The sequence below is a fragment of the Leptopilina heterotoma genome, unplaced genomic scaffold (assembly GCF_015476425.1).
Source record: "Leptopilina heterotoma isolate Lh14 unplaced genomic scaffold, ASM1547642v1 Lhet_162, whole genome shotgun sequence".
NCBI lineage: Eukaryota > Metazoa > Arthropoda > Insecta > Hymenoptera > Figitidae > Leptopilina > Leptopilina heterotoma.
This window is the reverse complement of record NW_025110878.1, coordinates 359,951-383,457: the sequence shown is the minus strand read 5'-3', so window position 1 is coordinate 383,457 and position 23,507 is coordinate 359,951. Positions and strand designations below refer to the sequence as shown.

Genomic DNA, 23,507 nt, shown 5'->3' with positions numbered 1-23,507 from the left:
AAAAACACAAACATAAGAATGAGTTAAAGAGGAACAGATATACTATATCTCCTTCCTTCTCTAACTCATTCTTATCACTGCGTTTACGTCTTCGTTCTCAATAAAAGGTCTATTCAATTCTTAAACGTTTTTACTTTTAAAGAGTTTTCTTCAACAGTTACGTCAAATTTAAATGAAATTATTATTTTTTATGGTCAAGTTTTCAAAAGATTGATTGCCATATTGGAATTTAGAAAGCCTGCGTCAGATTTGTAAATAGTAACCTCGAAATATGTTAAAAAAAATTTTTTTATATACCTAATACACTATTGAAAGTTTAAAATAATATAAATTGAAGATTTAATTTTAATGAGTTGTTTAGTAATGTTATAATAATTATTTATTTAAAAATTACTTACATTAAAACTAATCCAAATTGTTTAGAAATATCATTAGCGCATGACAATATTCCCACTAGCTTGCGCGCAGATACTTAATTTTGCCAATTTTAATAATAATGATTTTTAATTTTTTTCAAATAGATGAATATCGGTATAACCTTTTTTTATCAACATGATGAATGTTTTCTAATTTGATCATAATAATAATAAGTGATAAAAATGAAACCTTTAGACATTCCGCCACTAAATGTCAGCCCATTGATAAAGGTATGGAAAATATAGAATATGAGAAAATTTAATTTGTAATCAAGATTCGTGGTAGAGAATCGCCGCCAAGTAAAAAGCAAAAACCGCGAATATATATTCTCGAAATATCGGCAGTTTTTCGATAAAATTGAATAACTCGAGTAAATCTTAACCGATTTGGCTCATTCTTTTTTCGTTGGATAAAGAATCAAAAAGGAAAGTTAAGTTTATTTAATATTTTATATAGTTTTATAGAATTTAGGATAGGAAAACCGAAAAAATAACGATATTTTGAGATTTAGACGTGGAGCGTAAACTCTTAAATGGATTTCTGAAATACTCTAGAATATTATTAATTAGGTTAAAATCTAGATATACATTTCAGAAAATTTTAATATACTTGGAATTTTTTTTAAATTTTTGATTTTTCTCAAAAAAATTGAATTTTTTGACATTTAGACAAACGCAGAGACTAAACTTCTAAACGGTTATGTGAAATATTTTAGAATATTATTGATTGGGTTAAAATCTCGATATATATTCCAGGAAATTTTAATACACTCCATATTTTTTTAAAAATTTTGATTTTTCTCAAAAAAATTGAATTTTTTGACATTTAGACGAACGCAGAGATTAAAATTCTAAATGGATATGTAAAATATTCTAGAATATATTATTGATTGGGTTAAAATCTCTATATATATTGCATGAAATTTCAATACATTAAGTATTTTTTGAAAGATTTTAGTTTTTCTTAAAAAAATTGGATTTTTTGACATTTAGACAAACGTAGAGACTAAACTACTTAACAGATTTATAAAATATTTTGAAATATTATCATGGATTGAAAGCTTGAAATTTATTTTAAAAACTGTAATACATTATTTTTTAATTTTTAATTTATGTTTAAAAAAAATTTTTTAGTTCAATCAAATCATCAATTTTCTTCTCTATTCTTTTTTCATTTTTTTATTATGTAAAAATTTCTGTAAAGAATCATATCTTAAATAAATTCTTATTTAAAACTTAATTGTATTTTATTTTAAATTATTAGATCAACAACCACAATATTTTTACAATTAATTATTTCATTTATTAAAAAGTTGAAATGACGCAAAAAGTTTTAAAATCCCAACAAAAACATCTTTGATGCAAAAAGTTCCGCCAAGTAAAAGATTTTGTGACTGTCCAAACAATTAGTGAAATAAAAGTTTACCAAGTAAAATTTATAATTAAAATTTTAATAAATTGATTGATTTTAAATATTTTCTTTCCTACACAACTCGAAGTACATATTCGATACACTGACCGCGGAGTTCGTATACGAGCTCGGTAGCTCGTATGAGAAATATGAGAAAACTCTCATACGAGCCTTTTCCGTAATGAGAAGTGTATAGATGCTTGTATACGAGGTGACTTTTAAAGCATTTTTCTTAATATAACACTATTTTAAAGTAAATGTAGATAATAGAAATGAATTTTCAAAGTAAAACAAAGCTAAATTTATAAAGGAAATGAAGTTTTAAGAAGAAAAAGGATAATTTTGTTCAAAAAATTTATTCACACTGAAAAAGGTTAGAATTTGATAATTCCTTGTTACTCTAACTAACCGACATTAGATATTTCTCGTATACGGTAAGCAGATTTTGTATTGGCGGTAGAATAAATAAGTTTTTTTCATTACAAATTAATAATATATTATTATTTATTTATTATATAAATGTTCTTATATAAAATAATTAAATTTAATACAAAATCTGCTTACCGTATACGAGAAATATCTAATGTCGGTTAGTTAGAGTAACAAGGAATTATCAAATTCTAACCTTTTTCAGTGTGAATAAATTTTTTGAACAAAATTATCCTTTTTCTTCTTAACCCGTCAGCAGTCGCGCCTTTTTTAGTGTCTCACTTGCACTCTAAGAGCGCCCTATAGGTCGAGTAGTGTTGCGTGAGACTTTTTCTCACGGCGCGACCGCTGACGGGTTAAAACTTCATTTCCTTTATAAATTTACACGGAGAAAATTTGTTCCCTACATTTTACCGAATTTTTCAATAAAGTTGGGATATAGTAGCATAATCGTAATTTTTAATAATTTTTATATTATTTTTTTGGTAACAATATTTAAAATCTAATGTGATATCTTTATTCCTTAAGAACTAGTACTGTAAAAGTTTAAAAAAAATTGAAACTGAACGTTTAATGTAAATTAAATAAATACCTCCTTGATGGGCACTAACGTTTTAGGAATAGTTCGGTAAAACTTTCTTGACTTGCCCAAAGTGTTAGTTTTCAGGAATAGTTCGGTAAAACTTCCTTGACATGCCTAAAGTTTTAGTTTTCTGGATTGAAATACTTTATTTCAAGTGTCCCGCAGTCAAATGAAAGACTTTCACACTAATAGTTGATTTTTCCAACTTATTTATACTTAATTAATAATCATTTTATTATTATTTAAATTAAAATTCCATTAATTAATTATTTTAAACACTTATTAATTGACAAATATGTAATAAATGCTTTTAAATCATGTAAAAAGAAAATATAAAATGGCAATAACATACTTATTTTTTAAACATATAATTTATTCATTTTAATTAAATATGAATAATAGTAAGTAAGTAAGCAAGCAATCAAGAAAGCAAGTAAGTAAGCAAGTAAACATAAGTAAGTAAGCAAAAAGGAAGTAAATAAGTAAGCAATTAAACATATAAGTAAGTATGTAAGTAAATAAGTAGGTAAGCAAGTAAGCAAAAAGGAAATAACTTGGTTGCTTATTAGCTTACTTTCTTATTTGCATACTTACTTACTTATTTCTTTCTTGCTTACTTTGCTTACTTGCTTACCTACTTATTTGCTTACTTCCTAATTTCCTTCTTGCTTACTTGCTTGTTTCCTTTTTGCTTACTTACTTCCTTATATGCTTGCTTGCTTACTTTGCTTACTTGCTTATTTCCTCCTTGCTTACTTACTTTCTTACTTGCTTATTTCCTTCTTGCTTACTTTATTCCTTATTTGCTTACTTGCTTATTTCCTTTTTGCTTTTTAATACCTCACAATTATTATTTAATATTTCAGAAAGATTAATTTTCTATTAATTAATTTAATAATTTCCAACTTGCACTTTTAATATGTATATTTTTAATTTTAAACACAAAAATTTGAGAATAATAAGGATTTTCATAAATTATTGTTTTATTCCATTAAATACAAATTTAAACATTTTTCTTTATAATAATAAAAACATAATTTAAAAATATTTCATAAATTGACCTTGAATATAGTTAGAAATGATTCATTAATATAAATAATTTTTAATTTTGTACAACGATAGTTTATTAATTTGAATCTTTCTCACAAGCGGTGAAATAAAATTGAGATTAATATATAAGGACAGTTGAAACTTTCTGAAGCAATAATGTAAAGCGTGCGATGTATGTATTAGTGTATGCGTTTAGAATGTACTGTAGGCAGGTGTATCAATTAGTATTTGTTCGTAAACAATTGTAGGGGGTTTAGGTAGTGATTAAAGTAGGTAAATTGAGAGTTACGGCAGTATTAATATAGATCTACTCAAGTAACATTATTTTTTATTTTTGTTCTTCAAGTTTTACCGAACATGTATCGTGAGCTTTATGATTTTTACATTATTTTTCAATGCAATTTCTTTTACAGTCTAGTTCTTGAAAAATTACTGTTTTGACACTTCATCCCAGTTTTACCGAACTAAATTCAGTAAAATTTCAGGAATGAATTTTCTCCGTGTAGATATCGTTTTTTGTGAATGTTAATTATGAAGTTAAATTTTATTTGTTACAATTCAAAATGCAATGAAGAACATTGACTGAATTCGGAAATGTAATTAAGCCGCAATGTACAATAACAACAGCTAAGCCCGGGTTGTTTTTTTCAACTGCAATAAATATGTACTTCGAGTTGTGTAGGAAAGAAAATATTTAAAATCAATCAATTTATTAAAATTTTAATTATAAATTTTACTTGGTAAACTTTTATTTCACTAATTGTTTGGACAGTCACAAAATCTTTTACTTGGCGGAACTTTTTGCATCAATGATGTTTTTGTTGGGATAAATACTTTTTGAAAAATTCTCAGTTAGCGCGATGGGTTTTTTTAATTGCCGGTATTTATCACGGAATTGTAAAGCACAAGGAATATTCAATTGAAGCAGCCATATTTCGTGAGGAGGAAAAGCAGAGGATTCTATTAAAAAAAGAAGAATTTGCTCGAGAGGAAAATCTGAGAAATCAGGGTACAAAATTCTAAGTCTAATTGTTGTATTTAAGGGGGAAGTCTACTGTGCCTTTGTGGCACTCCTTCAAGCGCAATTCCGTCTTTTTTTGGGTGCACAAACGGTGTACATGAAATCTCACGTCTGGGTGATCTAAAACAAAATATGGTTGTCATCTACATAGTATTGACTCTCGTCTGACGAAGAATTTTGTCGATATCTTTCTTTGTTTAATTGTTATAAACAATAATAAAATCAAATGTAAAAGAAAAAAATTGAAAAAATTTCAAGAATTTTTTTTTCGGCGCCAAAATTTTTAATCGACAAAATCTTTCGTCAGACGAGAGTCAATACTATGTAGATGACAACCATATTTTGTTTTTTGTTTTAGATCATTTTAGATCACCCAGACGTGAGATGTCATGTACACCGTTTGTGCACCTAAAAAAGGACGGATTTGCGCTTGAAGGAGTGCCACGACGGCAATTTTGAATATTTCGTATTAAATTTTTTTTTACAAATAGTTGAATATATAATAAAGATGACGGTTTAATTTAATTTAATGTACCAGTCATATTTTGTTAGAAAAAAAATCCACAAAAATTTGCCTGTTTTTTCTCTTGTCACAGTAGACTTCCCCCTTAATGCTTATATCTACTGAAACTTTCAAAATAACAAAAGAAATTTTTTCCCTTAGAGACTGCACGAGAACTTGCTGAAGCTTTAACTGGTTTACGCGTTAGATTCGAAAAAGTATTTCCTTCTGAAAATAGTGATGATTCTATAGCGGAAACCGAATCAAAATTGATCAAGAAACCTGAAATAGAAAATACTTCACAGGACAAATAGCTATCTATTAATGAATCTATTTTCAAAGCTAATACATACCGCGTATTGAAATAATCCAAAATACATTCTTCTATTCAAACAGTCACCTTTTCAGTCGAAAAGAAAGTGCAAAACTCTTGAATTCAAAGTTATATTCAAAAAATAATTGTTCCAAGCATTTTGTCAAAAAAACAATAAATAACGGATTTTTGTATTTAACTATTTAACAAAGTATAACGTATTTACAATTTCTCCCTAAATTTATTTACATTTTCAGAAGAATAATACTTTCCTGTAGACAACAACAGCCGCATCCGGTTGGACACAATGTCTCGTTTGTAAACCATGCAGCCAAATGTTGTGTGTGACCACCATGGCCACAAACTATACAGAAATTGCTAGGGCCTAAAAAAATAAATTTCAAAATTGCTCATAATTATTATTAAAAATACGATGAGAATATTTAAAAAACAAAATTATTAAAACTATTGAAAACATTTTTTTATCTCAATCAATAATTGTAAGAAAATTGTTTTTCGATTGTTGAGAAGAATAAAATTTTGAATAAATAATTAACTTAACAGATATACGCACAATTGAAAATTTAAATGTCGAACAAATTTAAGTGGAAACTAGAATAAAAATATATGCAACCCAAAAGAAACAATTTTTTCAAATTATTAGCAATTAAAACTAAAAAACTTTCTAATATTGTAAAATTAATTTCCAATTAAAAAAACACTTTCTCCAACGCTTGCTCTGAAAGGAGTACTTTTCTTGGTAGAAAAGTGTGGCGAAAGTAGAACTTTTCTCAACTGTTCTGAAGAGCGTGGCGAAAGTAAATTCAGCGTGGCGAAAGTAAATCATGACCTAATTCTTTTTTCTTGTTCTTTGACCGAGATATATTTTGTATCTAACTTCTTCCCCACTCAAAACATTCGTCTTTTATTATATTAAACATAAGCACACGTTAAATTAAAATTATACGAAACTCACGAAGAAACCTTTCCTCGCAAGGCATTGGAGAAAACGTAGTACACAACACGTGGTGAAAGAATGATTTTTCTCGAGTGATTGCTGCTCTCTCTACGCTCGAGCCGCGAACTTCGCTCTCGAAAAATCACACTTTCGCCACTAGTTGTACAATGTACTATTGAATAAACATTTTGAAATTAATTTTATTTTTTATCTTTAATAATCAAAAAGTATTTAAGTGTGCGACTCCAACTTAAAATTAAATGGTTTCGGAGCAGCCTCACCAAATTACTTGAACTTGCATAAAGTTTCAGAAAATTAACTTTTTGAGCTACAACAATTTTTTTTTATAAATATAATATACAACAAAATTATATCTTCTAAACAATTAAGGATAAACGAGTTTATATTTACAAGTAATTTTTGAAAAAAATATTGAAAATCAAAGTTATAGAAGTTGCATTTTTGTCGGGAATGATAGACAATATGGCGGCTAGCTATGTGTGGAGCTATGTGTCGGTGGTCCAGAAGGTGGCGACAATTCGAGCTAGTGGCCGCGACTGAACTAAAAAAATTACTCCACATTATTTTTTTCTTAAAATCACTTTTTCGCCAAATTATTGTCAAAATGGAGATAACCCCCCTGCAGAATACTATTCTCTATCATTCCGAATAAATTTTACCTCGAAATATCGTATTCAAACAACGTATAGTGTATTCTATGAAAGCCCTTTTTTGCTGAAAACCGAATGTTTAAACCATTTTTTTAACAATTATTTATAAAAATTATGCTAAATACCAAGATGAGCCCCCTGCACGGTATTTTCCTCTATATTTCCAAAAAATTCCTACCAGAAATATTTTTTTCTTAAATTCGGTGTATTCAACGTTGCCAACTTGTATCACGCCAGTATGAACCAACGTCAAACAAAGCATAAAGAATTATTTAAATTTCATCCTCTAAGCTGAAAATAAACATATTAGAGAAGAGTGCATATTAGATTTTCAAATTTTAGTACAATTAATAATTGAAATCTATAAATAACGCAAACCTTTAAAAGTAAACAAAATTGCGCACGAGGGGAATGGAACTAACGACCCATGGACTTTTGATTAACGCTCTAACCACTACCGTCAAATAGGCTAACTCCGGACAGGAGGCTAACTTCGGACAATCGTATATTTCTGTAAATATTTTGTATTTCCATTCTACCTAAAAATTTTTATAAGGATTTCCAATTTCTATTGCTTTACCAAACATTCAAGGAACATTATATGACAGTTGAGAAATAAAAATAATCAAAAAATTTAAGAAAAAAATTAATTTAGTCAGAAGAGATTTTAGGAAGTTATTGAACTTTATGAAAAAACTTATTTTTATAAGCGAACATATGTAAGGTAAAAGCTATTTCTTTTTTAAAATTTAATCTACTATGTCTTGACATAAAATTAACACTAATTTCAATAACCTAAATTCGAAAATTTAAAACAAAAATACGTAAATAATATAATTATCCAAAATAATTTTAAATTACACAAAAAATTATACGGTGTCCGAAGTTACCCCACTTTGAAGGCTAACTCCGGACACTTGTTTTTTACTTCACAGAAAATAACAGAGGTAAATAAAAAAATGTTAACTAGAAATATCAACACACAAGACCCTAAGGATGATATATTCTGAACGTCAAACTTCCAGATATTATATTATAAAAAATATTAATAAAAAACATCGAAAACCGTCCGAAGTTACCCTATTTGACGGTATGCTAACGACGCGCATATGCAGTAAAGTTTTAATTCTTCAGATTTACAATTATTGAATTAAAGATGAGAAAAAAGTAGGGATACCTTAGAAATAATAAATTGAAATAAAATAATTAAACTAAAATTTTAATCATTGAATTTTACTAGCGATAATTTTCAAATAATTTCTTATTCATAATATTACAGGCCACCAAAATTAAAATATTAAAACAACCTTTCGTTTTGACCTTTTAACCCCGTTTTCCTCGAAAACCAGAGCTGATGGCTAATTTTAATTTACGGATGGCTAATCAGTGTAAAAAAACCTATCAGAAACAACTTCTACATTTGCCGCACCAAAAATCAGTGTCGGCTATAATAAGAAGATTAATAAGATTTTAATAAGTACCAAAGTATCAGTAAAATTTAAATTAAATGTTGGCAAAGAGCATTGTAAAAAATGTCTAAACTTTGAGGAAACAAAAATTCTGTACTGCGCCAGCACTAATTGTCGAGGATAGGCTTGGACTACGGCTAACCAATAGGCTTAGTACTAAGCTGGTGGTAAGCATCGCCACTAAACTGGCAGAAACTGATTCAAATATATGCATAGTTTACGTTTTGCAATGGACACTGTTTAAGATTGTGGTAATTTTGCTCACGGGTAAGAGGGCCCCATCGCGCTTAAGTGCCGTAGGGTTTGTCCGTTTTGCAATGGACACTGTTTAAGATTGTGGTAATTTTGCTCACGGGTAAAAGGGCCCCATCGCGCTTAAGTGCCGTAGGGCCTCTCGTGTCCTAAATTCGGCCCTGTACATATATAAAATTTAAAAATTTTGAGCAATTGTATCTTATAAATAAAAAATTGTTGTGGCTCAAAAAGTTGATTTTCTGAAACTTTATGCAAATAAATGTAATATGTATTAATTAACAAGTATCAAGTAATTCGGAGAGGCTGCTTATATTTTCATAAATAAATAAAAATAAAATATCTTACTTGGTGATTGAATAAAAAAGTTAAAATTTTCATTACCTCTGACAGAGATGTGGCAAATTGCACATTGAAAAGTTAAGCGTTTGCAATTACTGCACTGGGGACCCTTGCCTGTCTTCCCGCATGACGAGCATTCACTTTGATATTCAATACTTTTGTTTATATCCGTCTGAGATGTGCTAACGTGCTTCAATACTTGAGCTCTTGCATCTAAAAGTTTCCATCTATGCAAAACTTCTGCATAAGCTTTTTTATATCCATCATAGAGAGCAATATTTTTTTCATCAATTAATCTAGAAAAGAAAAGCAGTATTTACCAAATAAATAATAAATAAATGCAATAATTTGTAAAATGATATTAAAAAATAAAAACGAATTTCTATAAATTGTACCTAATTTATAATAGTATATATTTTTAATAATAAATTCAAAAAGAGGAAAATTATAAATTAAATAATTAAAAACTAAGCCCAAGTATTAGGTACCTAACGTTGCGACCGCATTCTCCGAATGCATCTTGAATAACTTTAAGATCATCTAGAGTCTCGGACCAAGAATTCGATCGGTTTTGTTTCAAATTTTGAAAATTCCATCCTTCTAGACTTGTATCTGCTGGATGTATCGTGTGATATGGAGATCCACCAGGCTGAAATAAATCTTCATCTTAAAAAGAAATTTTTTTTGCTAATTATTAAAAACTCGAAATTCCAACAGTTTTTACCAACTAATATTGCACGATTTTCACAAAAAGCTTATTTTTTAAAAACACATTTCATCAGTCAGAATAAAATAGAAAAAGTATTTTATTGGTGAAAGAAACAAATGTAAATTATTAAAAGAATAAAAATTAAGCAAAGTTATTTTTTGTACGTAGCAACATTGAAGTGTAAATTGAACACAAAAGTTTTCTCATACTTGATGGTTCACATCTCAATATATATATATATATATATATATATATATATATATATATATATATATATATATCAGTAATTAAATATTTTTAATTTTAACTTTTTTCAATTTAAGGGAGAGTGACACCTTTGACCCGAAAAAAATTAATTTTATTTTTTTTTACTTAAACGATACTTTATGAGGTGTAGAATAGGAATTATGTCATGAGAAGTAATTTCGAAGTTATTTTATGTGAAAAAAATCGATATCTGTAAAAGGTGTCCAAGAGCGCTTCGAGTTCTTTTTAGTGCCATTGGATATTTTTTCTTTTATCGTAGCAGCTCAAGAATACTGAAGACAGCTTCAAATTGCTTTAAAGGATGGAAATGAAGGAAATATTAATGTAGAAAGTCACTTATATGGTGCAGGCGTCTTAGATTAACAGTAGTTTCATTTTTCATGTTTTCACATTACATACATCAAATGTCAAAAATGACATTTTTCAAAACGGTGGGCAGTCTAGCCAAAACAGTTTTGATCGAATTGACTTCCAAAGTTTTTTTTTGTTCGTTATTTACTAATGCTTTCGAGTACGTAGCGGATTTTTTTTTGGTTTGTTTGTTTTTTTGGCAATAGATATATTTTGAAAAAATTTCGCCCTGAAAATCGACTTTTTTCATCAAACAGCTGCCAAATACACAAAAATTAATATTTTTAAAATATCCTACGTACTCGAAAGCTAAATCTATCACAGATTCAGAAAAACTTTGAATTTTTGTTTTCGATTAAACGGTCTAACCAGAATATTGCCCTGCATAGAAACGAGATCAACTTCGGCGCCCTCTATAGGCAACAAATTGAAACTCTTTTTAAGTATAAATATATTTTCGTAAACTTAAAAAGTTACTAAACAAAGTCATCGAAACCAAATTTTGTTTACTTTATTCCTGTGTCTTAAAAAAATTCATGAAAAACAGGTTCAGAAGGCACCTCAAAGGTGTCACTCCCCCTTAATATAAATATATAATGTAATAAAAATTATTTTTCCAAGTTCTTTGCAAATTTTAAAATATAGAAAATTTTATTGAAAAGTGAACCGCGTCTTACCTTCGACCACCGCTTTCCCGTGAAAAACTTCTACAACAAAGATAATAAAATTTTTTGTCAGTGTACATGTAATGTGTCTTTCCACATGATTCGTAAAATAATCTGAGTTTGTGTTTTCTTTTTGCTAATAAATATTTACTAATAAATAATTTTTTCAATAAAAAATAAAAACAAAATTCTAATCGTCAATATTTTTTAAATTACTTACGTCCTAACTTTCTATTTCCGCATTTCTAAAAACTTGTTGACGAAAAAATAAGAAATTTATATTCTGTAATTCTTTTTGGGGAATTAATAGACGTATGATTTGAAAGAACATAAATGCAGTTCAATGAGTATGTTACTGTAGTAAAATGGAATTGAAAATTACGAATAAAGAACGAGCATATATATGGATGAATGAGTTTTGAGTGTGTTATTTTGTATTTAAAAAATGTATGGTCATTTTAGGTATGTAATTCAATGATCGAAAAAAGCCTGTTAAAACGCCATTTTTTAAAAATAAAAGTTAAGTTTTAGAAATAAAAGAAAGTGCATGCAGCAAAGTTTGCGAAAATCTTGAGAGTTTGCAATATGAAAATTGAATTTTTCAAAATACTTACACTGACGTTCACAGATTTACTGATCATTCGTCCTTGATTTAAATCTGCATTTTCCGATCGATAGCTAAATGCACAACTCAGCATTCCGGCCATCTGTATGTCAGATTGTAGAGCATAATGTTGAATTCTGCAAGTAACCAAAAATTTTTTCTATTTCTTTCATTTTTAATTTGCTTCAAAATATTTGTATTTAATTTTTTACAATTTTTATAATTCTAAAGTGTAAATTTGAAATATTTCTTTTTGAAATACTCACAAGGAATGAATTAAATTTTGACCAAATGGATGTAGAGGCCAGGTTACTTCAATATCTGAAGGTTGAGATGTGCTTGGAGTGGAATGAGTTAGAGGTTGAGAAATCACTAAAGCCGCTAAATACCAAGCTTGCACTAAATCTGGTCTTTCCAAAGACGCTGCTACATTTGCATTATAGTGACACATTGCTGAGATATCTGTCGTATTTATCCTAAAATAAATACAAGACTAATTGAAAAATATACCCATCAACTTTTACAAGTTTGCATTATTATTTGGAAAAGATTAATTCTAAATCTTGTAATTAAATCTTTAATAAACTCACATATATTTCTCGGCAAGTTCTTTATTGACAAAAAACAGTGAAGAAGCATCATAAATTGTTACCATGGAATGATAATTTTTATGACAAAGTTTACTTTGAAATTTGCTGGAATTTTGCAGGCCTCTTCTTGAAATATTCTGTTTCAAAGTTTTTTTTAATAATGAAAAGAAAGGAAAATTATATACGTAAATATGAAATTTTGATTAAAATTTTGCATAAAAGAAACATTTTTTCTTACCCTATCGTGAAAATAGTAGGAGCTTATTGAAATATTATCATTAGACTGGCCATAGGAAGAAGGATACATTTGCATAAAATTTCCATTATTGCGTACACTTGATCCTAAAGCAGCCAATGCTCTGGGCGTTGCACCTTCCGGTTTCATGGAGCTTCTCCTCGCATAGTGCGTTCGTCCAAAACAAACAAGAATGCCTACAAAGAAAACTTGAATAAAATGTCACATAAATATATATAGATAATACGAAAATTATTATAACCACAAAAATCTCAATTTCATTTTCCCTGACATTATCACAAATTGTACACTTGTCAAAGGAGAATTCTGAGTAGGTATCAAAAAACTGTTAAATAAAATTTTAATATTTTGTAAATTATATCAAATATTGTAAAAAGTAATTTTATTACATGGTAATTATTTAGTTAAAGAAAATGAGGTGTAATGAATGTTAAAAACTCATTTGGCACACCAACATAAATGAAAAAGAAATATAAGTATGGTATGTCTAATATAGTAAGCAATAAGTAGAAGAACCAATTTTGTTCCTCTACAAATTTGGAAATTCGTTCCTCTACTTATTGCTTACAACTTTGACATACCGCCAAAGCATTTTAGGTCAAATAATTTAGAGTTAAAAGAAAATTTTTTTTAAACCTTTCTTAAGGGGAGACTTTGACTACATTTTTAACTATATCGAGAAAATGATTTAAATCTTTCACAATATTATTTTTATAGTAATTTGTGAAAGGTCACAAAATAATTCTTTTTGGATTTATATTTTTCTTAAATATTGATAGATTTTAAAATCCATCCGGGATTTTGTAGAAAATATGTTTTTGTATCTCCAAAAAAATTACCGAATGAAAAAATTGATTTTTGCAATTTTTCGAAAAACAAACATTGTTTTTAGGTTGAAAATGCTGTGAGTGATTCAATCAATTTTTTTGATAATTCGTTATTAAGGTTTATTTCCAATTTGCGACAGTTTTTATATAATAATTAAATTAACATTATAACCAAACCTATCATTATATAACTCACCTAATTGGTTATTTGTAGGCACTGTGTACCATTAGTATTAAGTACTTCTGTACGAAAGGGTTTATTTATTTAAACCCGTTTATGATTAAAATAAAAAATGCTAAAAAAATACCAATGATGTATAATTTTTTAATATGGAAATTCACTTATTTATTTTTCTAACTAATTTCAAATCATAATTTTTTAAAATAAAAAATATATGAAGTATAAGAAAATTATGATAATGGTATTTTTTTATGATAATGGTATTTTCAACCTAAAAACAATGTTTTTTTCAAAAAAAAATACTTCAAAAATGATAAAAATCAATTTTTTCATTCGGTAATTTTTTTAGACACAAAATATATTTTCTACGAAATTTCGGATGGATTTTAATATATTAATTTTTAAGAAACATATAAATTGAAAAAGGGTCAGAATGATTCTAGGACACTCTTCCCAAAACAGACTTCCCAACGATTTTTTCTCAATATATGCTGACAGATTTTATTTTCTGACCATTGATTTCCTCTCTAAAAATTACTATAAAAATAATTTTGTGGAAGATTTAAATCATTTTCTTGATATATAGTTAAAAATGTAGTCAAAGTCTCCCATTAACTATATTTTCTGTAATCAGACAGTTAAAATACACTAGTAGGTATACCAATATCATTTTTTAGCTATCTAGAATTAGAATTAGAATTAGAATTTCTTTATTTTATCTAGGTCAAGAAAATAATGTAGAACTTGGGAGAAAAAACGTTTTTTCAATAATTTTGTAGTATTTCCTTGACAACGCTATGACCAATAAACGTCGCATATCAACATAAATCAAAATGTAGCCGTCAATTTTCTACTTTGCTACTTTCTGAGATTTTGGGTCGTTTCGAGTACATTATGAGCGCAAGCATGTATTCTTCTGTTTCTTCATTCTTGAAAACACCCTTTATCATAAGTGCACTGTGTACCCTGTATAATAGGGTGGTCCAAAAATACATTAAGAAAAAAAAGTCGGAATTTTTTTGCTCTCACCCCCCGGAATTGAAGTTTGTAGGAAAAAAATACCCCTGTTTTTTTTCTTCACAATAAAATAATATTAACCCGTGCCTCAAAGCCCCTCAAATGTCTTATGTATTTTAAATGAGAAAAAAACCATTTTTCGTAAATTTAATATAAAATCTAGACCAAATTTTTTTTTCACTCGGTTAAGGATGTTTTTCTTCTAGAGTGTTTAAGGGATAAAATCCTTTTACATATTTAACAAATTTTTTATTTTTTTTAGCTTTGAAAAATTCTCCAAAAACAAAAAAACGGTAATATATTATTTTTTATTACTTATTATCATTTTTTCTCATCTATTGTAATTCAATTGGCTTTTATGAATCTATTAAATATTAAATTCATAAAACCAATTATATTACAATCAATGAGAAAAAATTATAATAACGAATAAAAAATAATAAATTACCGTTTTTTGCTTTTTTGAGAATTTTTCAAAAATAAAAAAAAATATAGAAAATAAAAAATTTGTTAAATATGTAAAAGGATTTTATTCCTTAAACACTCTAGAAAAAAAACATCCTGAACCGAGTGAAAAAAAAATTTTCTTTAGATTTTATATTAAATTTACGAAAAATGGTTTTTTTCTCATTTAAAATACATAAGAAATTTGAGGAGCTTTGAGGCACGGGTTAATATTATTTTATTGTGAAGTAAAAAACAGGGGTATTTTTTTTCCTACAAACTTCAATCCTGGGGGGTGAGAGCAAAAAAATTCTGACTTTTTGTTTTTTGGACCACCCTACTGTATAATCATTACAAAAATTCAAAAATATTTTTGTTGATCAAAAAATTGTCTCACCAACGCAGGAAAATTTTGCACCAGACGTTCTTGGAAATGGTATATAAGCATCTTGATAATTAGCGCAAATATTGCTGGAATTTAAAAAATTTGCGTTGTGTTGCATATGATATCCCAAATGATTGTTTTCTGGTTCATCTTTAATGCACATCTATAAAAATAATAGATTTTGCAACAAATGTAATAAATTGTATAATATAATTTCAATATTTTCGAAACGATTGTAGGACACTTTTCCCAAAACAGATTTCCCAACGATTTTTTCCCCAAAATAAACTTTTCACATGGACAGTATTCTCAAAAAAATTTATTTATTATTTTATGTTTTTATTTAAAAATTTGTAGTATCAAACAGTACACTTTTTCAAAAATAAGATTTCCAACATTGCGAAAAATTTTTTCTTAATCTAAAAATAAATAGCCAACCAAAAAAAATATGTTTGAATTAAACATATTTTATAAGTGAATCAAACTTATTATGTATAGAATCAAAATTATTATTATGTTTAATTCAAAAATAATTTTTGGTTGACTGTATAACAAAGATAATTACACAGCTCAACAAAAAAACGAAAAAATTTTGCGATTTTTCTATTTATTATTCACTAAAATAAAGAAAAAATTTACCATACATATTCTTTTTAAAGTTTGCTTTTGTTGTAGTTGCAGACATATTAAGAACGGGGACATCACGAAAATTAGGTATATTTTTAGGAATTTTTTTTGGCTCAATGAAATGGTCAATTAAAAATCTGTAAAGTACGTTTTATTCCAGGAGTATTGATATGCAAAATAAATATATTTTTTCAAAAAAATCCCATTACAAAATGGCTGCTGTGCAGCATTTTATTGGAAGGCGTCTGTTTTTTAGGGTTCCATGGCCGGACAACTAACGTTCTCAATTTTTGATTTGGAAAAAAACCAAAATGTCATTTTCTATACATCAATAGATACCGACACACGTAGGATTTTTTCGATATTTTGATTTTTTGCAAAATGGTGCGTGATTGAACAAAAAAGGGACAATTTTCAACAAAAAAAAAATTTACAAAATTGTTGATAAAAATAAAAGTAAGTAATATAAAATAAATCCTACGAGTGTCGATAGCTGTTGATGTATAGGAAATGACAACATTTTCCTTTTTTTCCAGATCAAAAATTAAGGACGTTAGTTGTCTGGCCATGGAATCCTGAAACGGGACGCTTTCCAATGAAATGCTGCAAAGCCATCATTTTTTAATAAAATTTAAAAAATATATTTATTTTGCACATCCATACTCATGCAATACTCATGAAATGGTCAATCAAAAATCTGTAAAGTACGTTTTATTGCGTACTTTACAGATTTTTGATTGACCATTTCATTCAGAAAATCAGAAATTTTTAAAGATATGGTAAAAACGTTCTCCTATCTACAAAAGCAAACTTTTTGATAAAATATAATTTTTTTCCTCATATCTGTCGATAAATCTATCATAAAAAATATCTTAAATGTCAGGCGCAAATTTCATGTTGACTTGTGTTATGTTTGATTCAAATATATTGTTTCCTCAGTGAACAGTTGACAAAGTTGCATATTTTCCTTTCCGAGATTTAATTAATGGAACTGATACACGAATGAATGTCGTTGCAAAAAATACAGGCGAATTTGTTGCAAAACAAAATTTAAATTTCATGTTTTCGAAAATGAACTATTTTTTCGAAACATATTTGGGAAATATTTTGGAAAAATAGTATAATAAATAAATTACAGAATAATTATAAAAAAAATTTTTTGGGAAATATTTGGGAAAATACCATTCCACTGGGAAGAGTGTATTTTGGAAAAATAAATTTTTGGGAAAAAATATCGTTGAGGAATTTGTTTTGGAAAAAGCGTCCCCCTACCTTTCGAAACTATTTATTACCTGATCTAAAGTAGCAATAAGTTGTCGCAAACAAGGCTCCAGACAAGAACGATTCTTTCTAACACGCTGCTGAGCAGTTTGCTTCAACACTTTCAGTAACTTTACTTTTATAGTGTTGTCAACCGTCGTTCCGGAACAAAATTGAAATGTTGGCTGTGCACTGTAAGGATAATTTCCAGGAAAATTTACTTTTAATATCACATTATAATTTTTATTGCACGCAGTAACTGTACAACTTCTTTCCACAGCATCCATTGCATTCACCTGAAGATTTAATTTTTTGAATATTATTGAATGGTACTTTTGTAAAAGTATTCTTATTTAGAGCTTTTTAGATTACCTCTATATTTGGTATATTTATATTAATGAGAGAAAATTCTTGCTGGAGTGTTTTTGGTTGTGTTGGCGAAGGCACTTCTTTATCCTGCTCAGAAATATTTAATTCATGGTTCACCGTAGAGCCATCAATTTTCGTTACATAATTTAAGTCCGATTCATTTTGAGATTCATGAAGTTGTTGAACTGTTTGTAGAGTTCCTGAAAAAATTATTGAAAAAAAATTCAATAAGTTCCATAAATTACATAGCGACTAATGTTTAATCATTTTTTCTAGTTTTCTTCTTCTTCTTATTGTTATTATTTATATTATTTCTAATTTATGTTGATAAAAAACTTACTTAAATTACTGTCTTCTGAATATTGAGTAAAAACTGAAGCTCCATCTTCTATATCATGCCCGCACAACTGAAAAAAATATTCACGTTTTATTTTCTATTTTAGGGGTTAGTAAAAAAATTAACAGAAAAAATGGCGCCAGTATGTGCAACAATGCGTTAGGGGTGATGCGTTATTCGAAAATAAAACTTTTTAAAATACCTTTTTTAATAAAGGGTCGATTTTAAATATCCTTAGGCACTGATCCTTTGACCACGTAATCAATTCGTAATCACTATTTTCTGTTAAACAAATATTATTTCTTTAGAGTAATCTTCTCTTTCTATTTGCCGTTTATAATAAACACAAAAATTTTATTCATTTTAATAACGAATGGCAAAAAGTTTGTATAAATACCAGACTTTTGCTGTCTCCATTGAAATTCTAAAACAACATCCGTGTGTCCAACGAAAGTATAAATTGGAGAACTGAGATTCGCGGTATTCCACAAGAGAAGACTGTTTTCGCCTCGTCGTAATTGCGGCACGACAATCGTGACAAGGCCTTCTCCAAATGGCTAAAACCAAAGACAATTATATAAATTAACAAATAAAAATAGTAACTTAAATAATTTTCTCCAACGCCTGCTTTGACATATGATGTCATTCATTTTCTCTTGATCTTTGACAGAGCACTCGTTCCTTATTATATTGAATATAATTGGACATTAAATTAAAGTTATGCGAAACTCACGAAGAAACCTTTCCTCGCAAGGTGAAAAGCACAATCTACTATTAGATAAAAAAATAGCAGTGTTTCAATACCGTGTATCTTGCTCTCCAAACTGGGGAATTAGTTGTGAGAACACTTTCCGCTCTTCGAGGATTTCCTATATCAAATATTTTCACAGTACAATCCTGACTGGAAGTTGCTAATTGATTTTGCTGAAAAGGACACCAATCCAAACCATGAATCTAGAAATTAGATTTGAAACATTAAAGTTGTATTTTATATTTTTACATAAAAGGAATAAAATATATTTGTAAGAGTTGAAAATAAATGAAACTACATAATTCTAGTACAAACTTTTGTCAAGTGAGCTGCTATATATTGAATAGGGCTATTTCCCTTCCTTTGATCCCATATTTTAACGTCACCATCGTGCGCAGTTGCCAGCATATGAGGAGACAATATATTCCACTGCACTTGAGAAGCTCCGGCTAGAAGTTATCAAATTTATTAGTTAATAAAAATATGTTTATTTCGCTTCTTTTCATTAAAAAAGAAAAATGAAACTTGCCAACTGCCGAGAGAGATTGACACGGTTTCCTCTGATCTCGTATATCCCAAATATGTATAAAGGTATCAATACTACAAGAAGCTAGAATTTCAGGTTCTGAAGGATGCCAATTCAAATCGCTAACTACGCGAGTATGTGCTCGTAAACTGTGCACAGTTTGTAAGTCATATCCTGCGCCTCCAGTAAACGATAATATTTCAACTCGTGTATTACTCTGAAATAATTTCTCTTTTAACATAATTGAAAACAGATTTACAATTAAGAACGCTGTATGTTTGGAGTCTGCTTACTGATATGGCACAAAGATGACAATTTGAAGCAGTAGGATTCCATTCAGCGGAACTGACTTCATATTTGCTTTGCCTATTGAATTTTTTCAGGGTATCCGACACATCGTCAAGTTGTTTAACCGCAAAACATCGTCGACTGGAAACAGATATTTTTATTATTTTTATTCAAAAATCAGCACAATCTTGAATAGAACTTAACCTCACTTTTAAGTTCTCTGAGATAATTAATTAAAAAGATTGTAAAAACAAAAAGAAGAATGAAACTATTTTTTATTAAATATATACGAAGTGGCTATTTCGCCAGTCAGTAAAAATATATGATTACTGATTAAAAATATTTGTAAATTTTTCTCTTTTTATATTTATTTTGAGGAAGAAGGAGTTACCCACCTTGGGTTTTTTTAGAATTAAATAAAAAACAAAAAATATCACAATTATATTTTGATAATAAAAAAAATTTCCAACCCAAGGTGAATGACTCCTTCCTCCTCAAAATAAAAACAGAAAAATTTACAAATATTTTTAATTAGTAATCATTTAGTTTTACTGACGGGCGAAATAAACCATTTTTCTTAAGAAATAGCCACAGCGTTTTCGAATAAAAAAAGTAGTTTATTTGGCCCGTCAGATAACAAATTAGCTGTAATTAATAACAATAGATTATTATTATTATTACTATTTTTACAAACATATTAATTTAATCACCAGGTACTATTTTTTACATGAATTTGACAGGTAATGTAATAAGAAAATTCTTCTTAAAAATTTTAATAAAATTCTTTGAAACGATTGAATTATTTTTAAAAAAACTTAAACGAATTTTTCACAAAAAAAATAAATTATTTTGGGGTCAGAACTCGTGAAATTTTCATAGAAAATAAAAAGTATTTTTTTTAAATCGAAATGTTGAAAAAACATTTCTATTTGGCCTTAAGAATGTGTCCACCAAAAAACAGAAAAAAAAATTATTTTTTATAAAAGTTATTGCAAAATTAATTTTTTTGCAACTTTTTAAACAAAATTTAATTTCTCCTAAATGAATAAATAAATTTTAAAAATTTTCTAATTCTAAACGAAAGTATACCTTTATATTCCCGCTTGGTTCATTTAAATCGGTTCATTCATTTAGGAGAAACTAAATTTTGTTTAAAAAGTTGCAAAAAAATTAATTTTGCAATAACTTTTATAAAAAATAATTTTTTTTCCTGTTATTTGGTGGACACATTCTTAAGGCCAAATAGAAATGTTTTTTCAACATTTCGATTTAAAAAAAATACTTTTTATTTTCTATGAAAATTTCACGAATTCTGAGTCACTTTGGCAAATAATCAAATTCTCTAAAACTCAATTAGTTTAAATATCTACTATTTCAATACAATTTCACGAAAGATTTAAAAAATTTAAATAAAATCCTTCTCAAACATTAAATTATTTTTATAAATATTAAAAATTTCACAGCAATTATAACTTTAAAAAAAATTTTATAAAGTCCTTTGAAAAAATTCATTTAAACAAAATTTTAAGAAATAATTAAATTTAAAAAAATCGCACAAATCCAAGACTTTCTCATTTTTTATGAGAATGTAAAAATTGTATTCTTCGGAAATTTTCATTATATTGTAAAAATAATATTTTAATTTTTATATTTTTAAAAAGTTAAATTTTAGAATAATAATTACAGTTAAAGTGAGAAAAAGTGAAATTATTGAAAAAGGAAATAAGTATTTAAATATTAATTTAACTATGAATAAAAATTAGCCTTTTCAAGAAAAGTAATTGAAATTTTTTTTAGTTACATTCCCGTAAATAATTTTAAAAAATGAAATTAACTTTCCAATTAATTGGAAATTTTGTCAAATTTCATTGAATTATAATTTATATTTTAAAGAATTTTATTGTTTACTTTTAAAAATTATTTTTAAATATAATAATTTATAATATTATGTACTAAATATGTTTATAATTTGCATCTTTATTTTGAGGTTAAAATATACATTAGCTGTTAAATTCATGTAAAAAGTAGTACCTGGTGATTAAATTAATATATTTGTAAAAATAGTAATAATAATAATCTATTGTTATTAATTACAGCTAATTTGTTATCTGACGGGCCAAATAAACTACTTTTTTTATTTGGCCCGTCTTGAAATGTATGGAAGTGGGGTGACGGGCCAAATAATAAAAGTAACTTATTTGGCCCGCTGACGGGCCAAATAGACACTCCGTTCCGTTAAATATAATGTAACATACCCTGCCAGTAAAACATGGTTACCAGTGGCATCAACTGCCATGGTATTAGCCTGGAAAACAAAAGCATAACAATGACACTATGTTTGGATTCTTGCATCAATGTGAGAAGAACAATGTACAAGTAAATTTTACAAAGAATTTAAAAAGTTAGTTTCACCTGCAAATCACGATGTTCTGTGACAACATAATTGCTGCCCCAGCGTTTTGACATTATTTATGTGTTTGGTATACGATTTAAAAACTAGACTGAAAGAGGTTAGGAATGCATTTTTCTCTTTTTCTTTTTTGGAGTATTTTGGATTTGATTTTACAGGTTTTATAGTATATGTGAAATGTGAATGCAAATTACAAACACAACCATTGCGGCGACTGGCGGCGACGACCAACTCAGACCAACTTAGCTTAGCAAGTATGTGCAAATTTCGCGTCTTCGCGACGTACGTTCCAGAATGGTTCCAGAGCTGCCAGGTACCCTCACCAAACGCAACTGCGCTTGCGCTACAAAAATGATCTTATAAGGTAGTCCAAGTTGGGTGGGGGAAATTCAATATGGCTGACATCAGCTGATTTACCGGAGGACAAACAATGCATTGAATTCAATGAGACAAATCAGTTTTTTAACCATAACTTTTTAAATATTCATTTTTGAACCATAGTGTAATGGAAAATTATTCTTTATTTATCGAAATCTATTTTTTAAAACAATAAAACCAAAAAATTTAATTTTATTGTTTTAAAAAATAGATTTCGATAAATAAAGAATAATTTTCCATTACACTATGGTTCAAAAATGAATATTTAAAAAGTTATGGTTAAAAAACTGATTTGTCCCATTGAATTCAATGCATTGTTTGTCCTCCGGTAAATCAGCTGATGTCAGCCATATTGCATTTCCCCCACCCAACTTGGACTACCTTATCAGAGAGTATTAGGGAGAGTGGAAGGTCCAATAAGAGAGCAATGTAAATAATCGTACACGATTTTCAGCGCCCTCAACAGGTTCGTTCCGACACGAATTTCCCCCACCATGAGCATAAGCGGGAAAATTCAAATTTCCGGCTTATATTTAATTACATATTTTTATTAAATTAAATAAATTTTTGTTCTAAAAATTTTTTATAAATAATAAGTGTGATGCAAAATTAATTTAAAAAATATTTTTATTTGTCGTAATTAAATAAATACATACATGAGTATATAAAAAAACATTTTAAATATAACGAAAAATTTGAAATTCATTTCATACAAGATTTATTTTACAATATTTTTAACGTAATCTATCGAAAAATTTATATGTACAATTGAATTTTTCATAATATTATAATGAATTAAAAAATTAATTTTTTATAATAATGAAAAATTAGAATTTAGTTACAATAAG

General features: G+C 27.7%; 2 protein-coding genes across 11 annotated transcripts; one reads left to right on the top strand and one right to left on the bottom strand.

Annotated features, from left to right (window-relative positions):
• Positions 1-399: 399 nt before the first annotated feature.
• LOC122498946 (ATP synthase subunit e, mitochondrial-like) lies at positions 400-5,924 on the top strand. Of its 6 annotated transcripts, none has more exons than XM_043606954.1 (3): positions 400-647; positions 4,793-4,898; positions 5,575-5,924. In XM_043606954.1, the coding sequence occupies exons 1-3, from the start codon at positions 600-602 to the stop codon at positions 5,724-5,726; spliced, it is 306 nt and encodes a 101-aa protein (XP_043462889.1). In that variant the 5' UTR covers positions 400-599; the 3' UTR covers positions 5,727-5,924. The 6 variants fall into 6 exon arrangements, 4 of the variants coding, with proteins under 4 accessions (XP_043462889.1, XP_043462887.1, XP_043462890.1 ...); XM_043606952.1 differs by having other exon boundaries at positions 4,742-4,898; XR_006301278.1 differs by lacking the exon at positions 400-647 and adding an exon at positions 1,823-2,038 and having other exon boundaries at positions 4,464-4,898.
• On the bottom strand, positions 5,728-22,633 carry LOC122498945 (GATOR complex protein WDR59). 5 transcript variants are annotated; one of them, XM_043606948.1, is made up of 20 exons: positions 22,284-22,633; positions 22,127-22,176; positions 19,877-20,012; positions 19,587-19,800; positions 19,373-19,506; positions 19,111-19,260; positions 18,704-18,863; positions 18,509-18,588; positions 18,310-18,376; positions 17,973-18,169; positions 17,633-17,896; positions 15,726-15,876; positions 12,842-13,035; positions 12,604-12,740; positions 12,280-12,489; positions 12,024-12,150; positions 11,422-11,451; positions 9,906-10,066; positions 9,460-9,713; positions 5,728-6,110 (listed from the first exon to the last, which is right to left on the bottom strand). In XM_043606948.1, exons 1-20 carry the CDS (start codon positions 22,335-22,337, stop codon positions 5,971-5,973), a joined length of 2,910 nt encoding a protein of 969 aa, XP_043462883.1. In that variant the 5' UTR covers positions 22,338-22,633; the 3' UTR covers positions 5,728-5,970. The 5 variants fall into 5 exon arrangements, 4 of the variants coding, with proteins under 4 accessions (XP_043462883.1, XP_043462884.1, XP_043462885.1 ...); XM_043606949.1 differs by having other exon boundaries at positions 11,422-11,448; XM_043606950.1 differs by lacking the exon at positions 11,422-11,451.
• Positions 22,634-23,507: the final 874 nt, after the last annotated feature.

Excerpts from the sequence above, each read along its gene's own strand:
- LOC122498946 (XM_043606952.1), top strand. The coding sequence starts at position 600 with ATGAAACCTTTAGACATTCCGCCACTAAATGTCAGCCCATTGATAAAG. Across the intron at positions 648-4,741 it reads ATGTCAGCCCATTGATAAAG|TTAGCGCGATGGGTTTTTTT; the intron begins GTATGGAAAATA and ends AAAAATTCTCAG. Across the intron at positions 4,899-5,574 it reads GGAAAATCTGAGAAATCAGG|AGACTGCACGAGAACTTGCT; the intron begins GTACAAAATTCT and ends TTTTTCCCTTAG.
- LOC122498945 (XM_043606948.1), bottom strand. The coding sequence starts at position 22,337 with ATGTCAAAACGCTGGGGCAGCAATTATGTTGTCACAGAACATCGTGAT. Across the intron at positions 19,261-19,372 it reads TAGCAGCTCACTTGACAAAA|ATTCATGGTTTGGATTGGTG; the intron begins GTTTGTACTAGA and ends TCTAATTTCTAG. Across the intron at positions 15,877-17,632 it reads TTATTGCTACTTTAGATCAG|ATGTGCATTAAAGATGAACC; the intron begins GTAATAAATAGT and ends TTATTTTTATAG.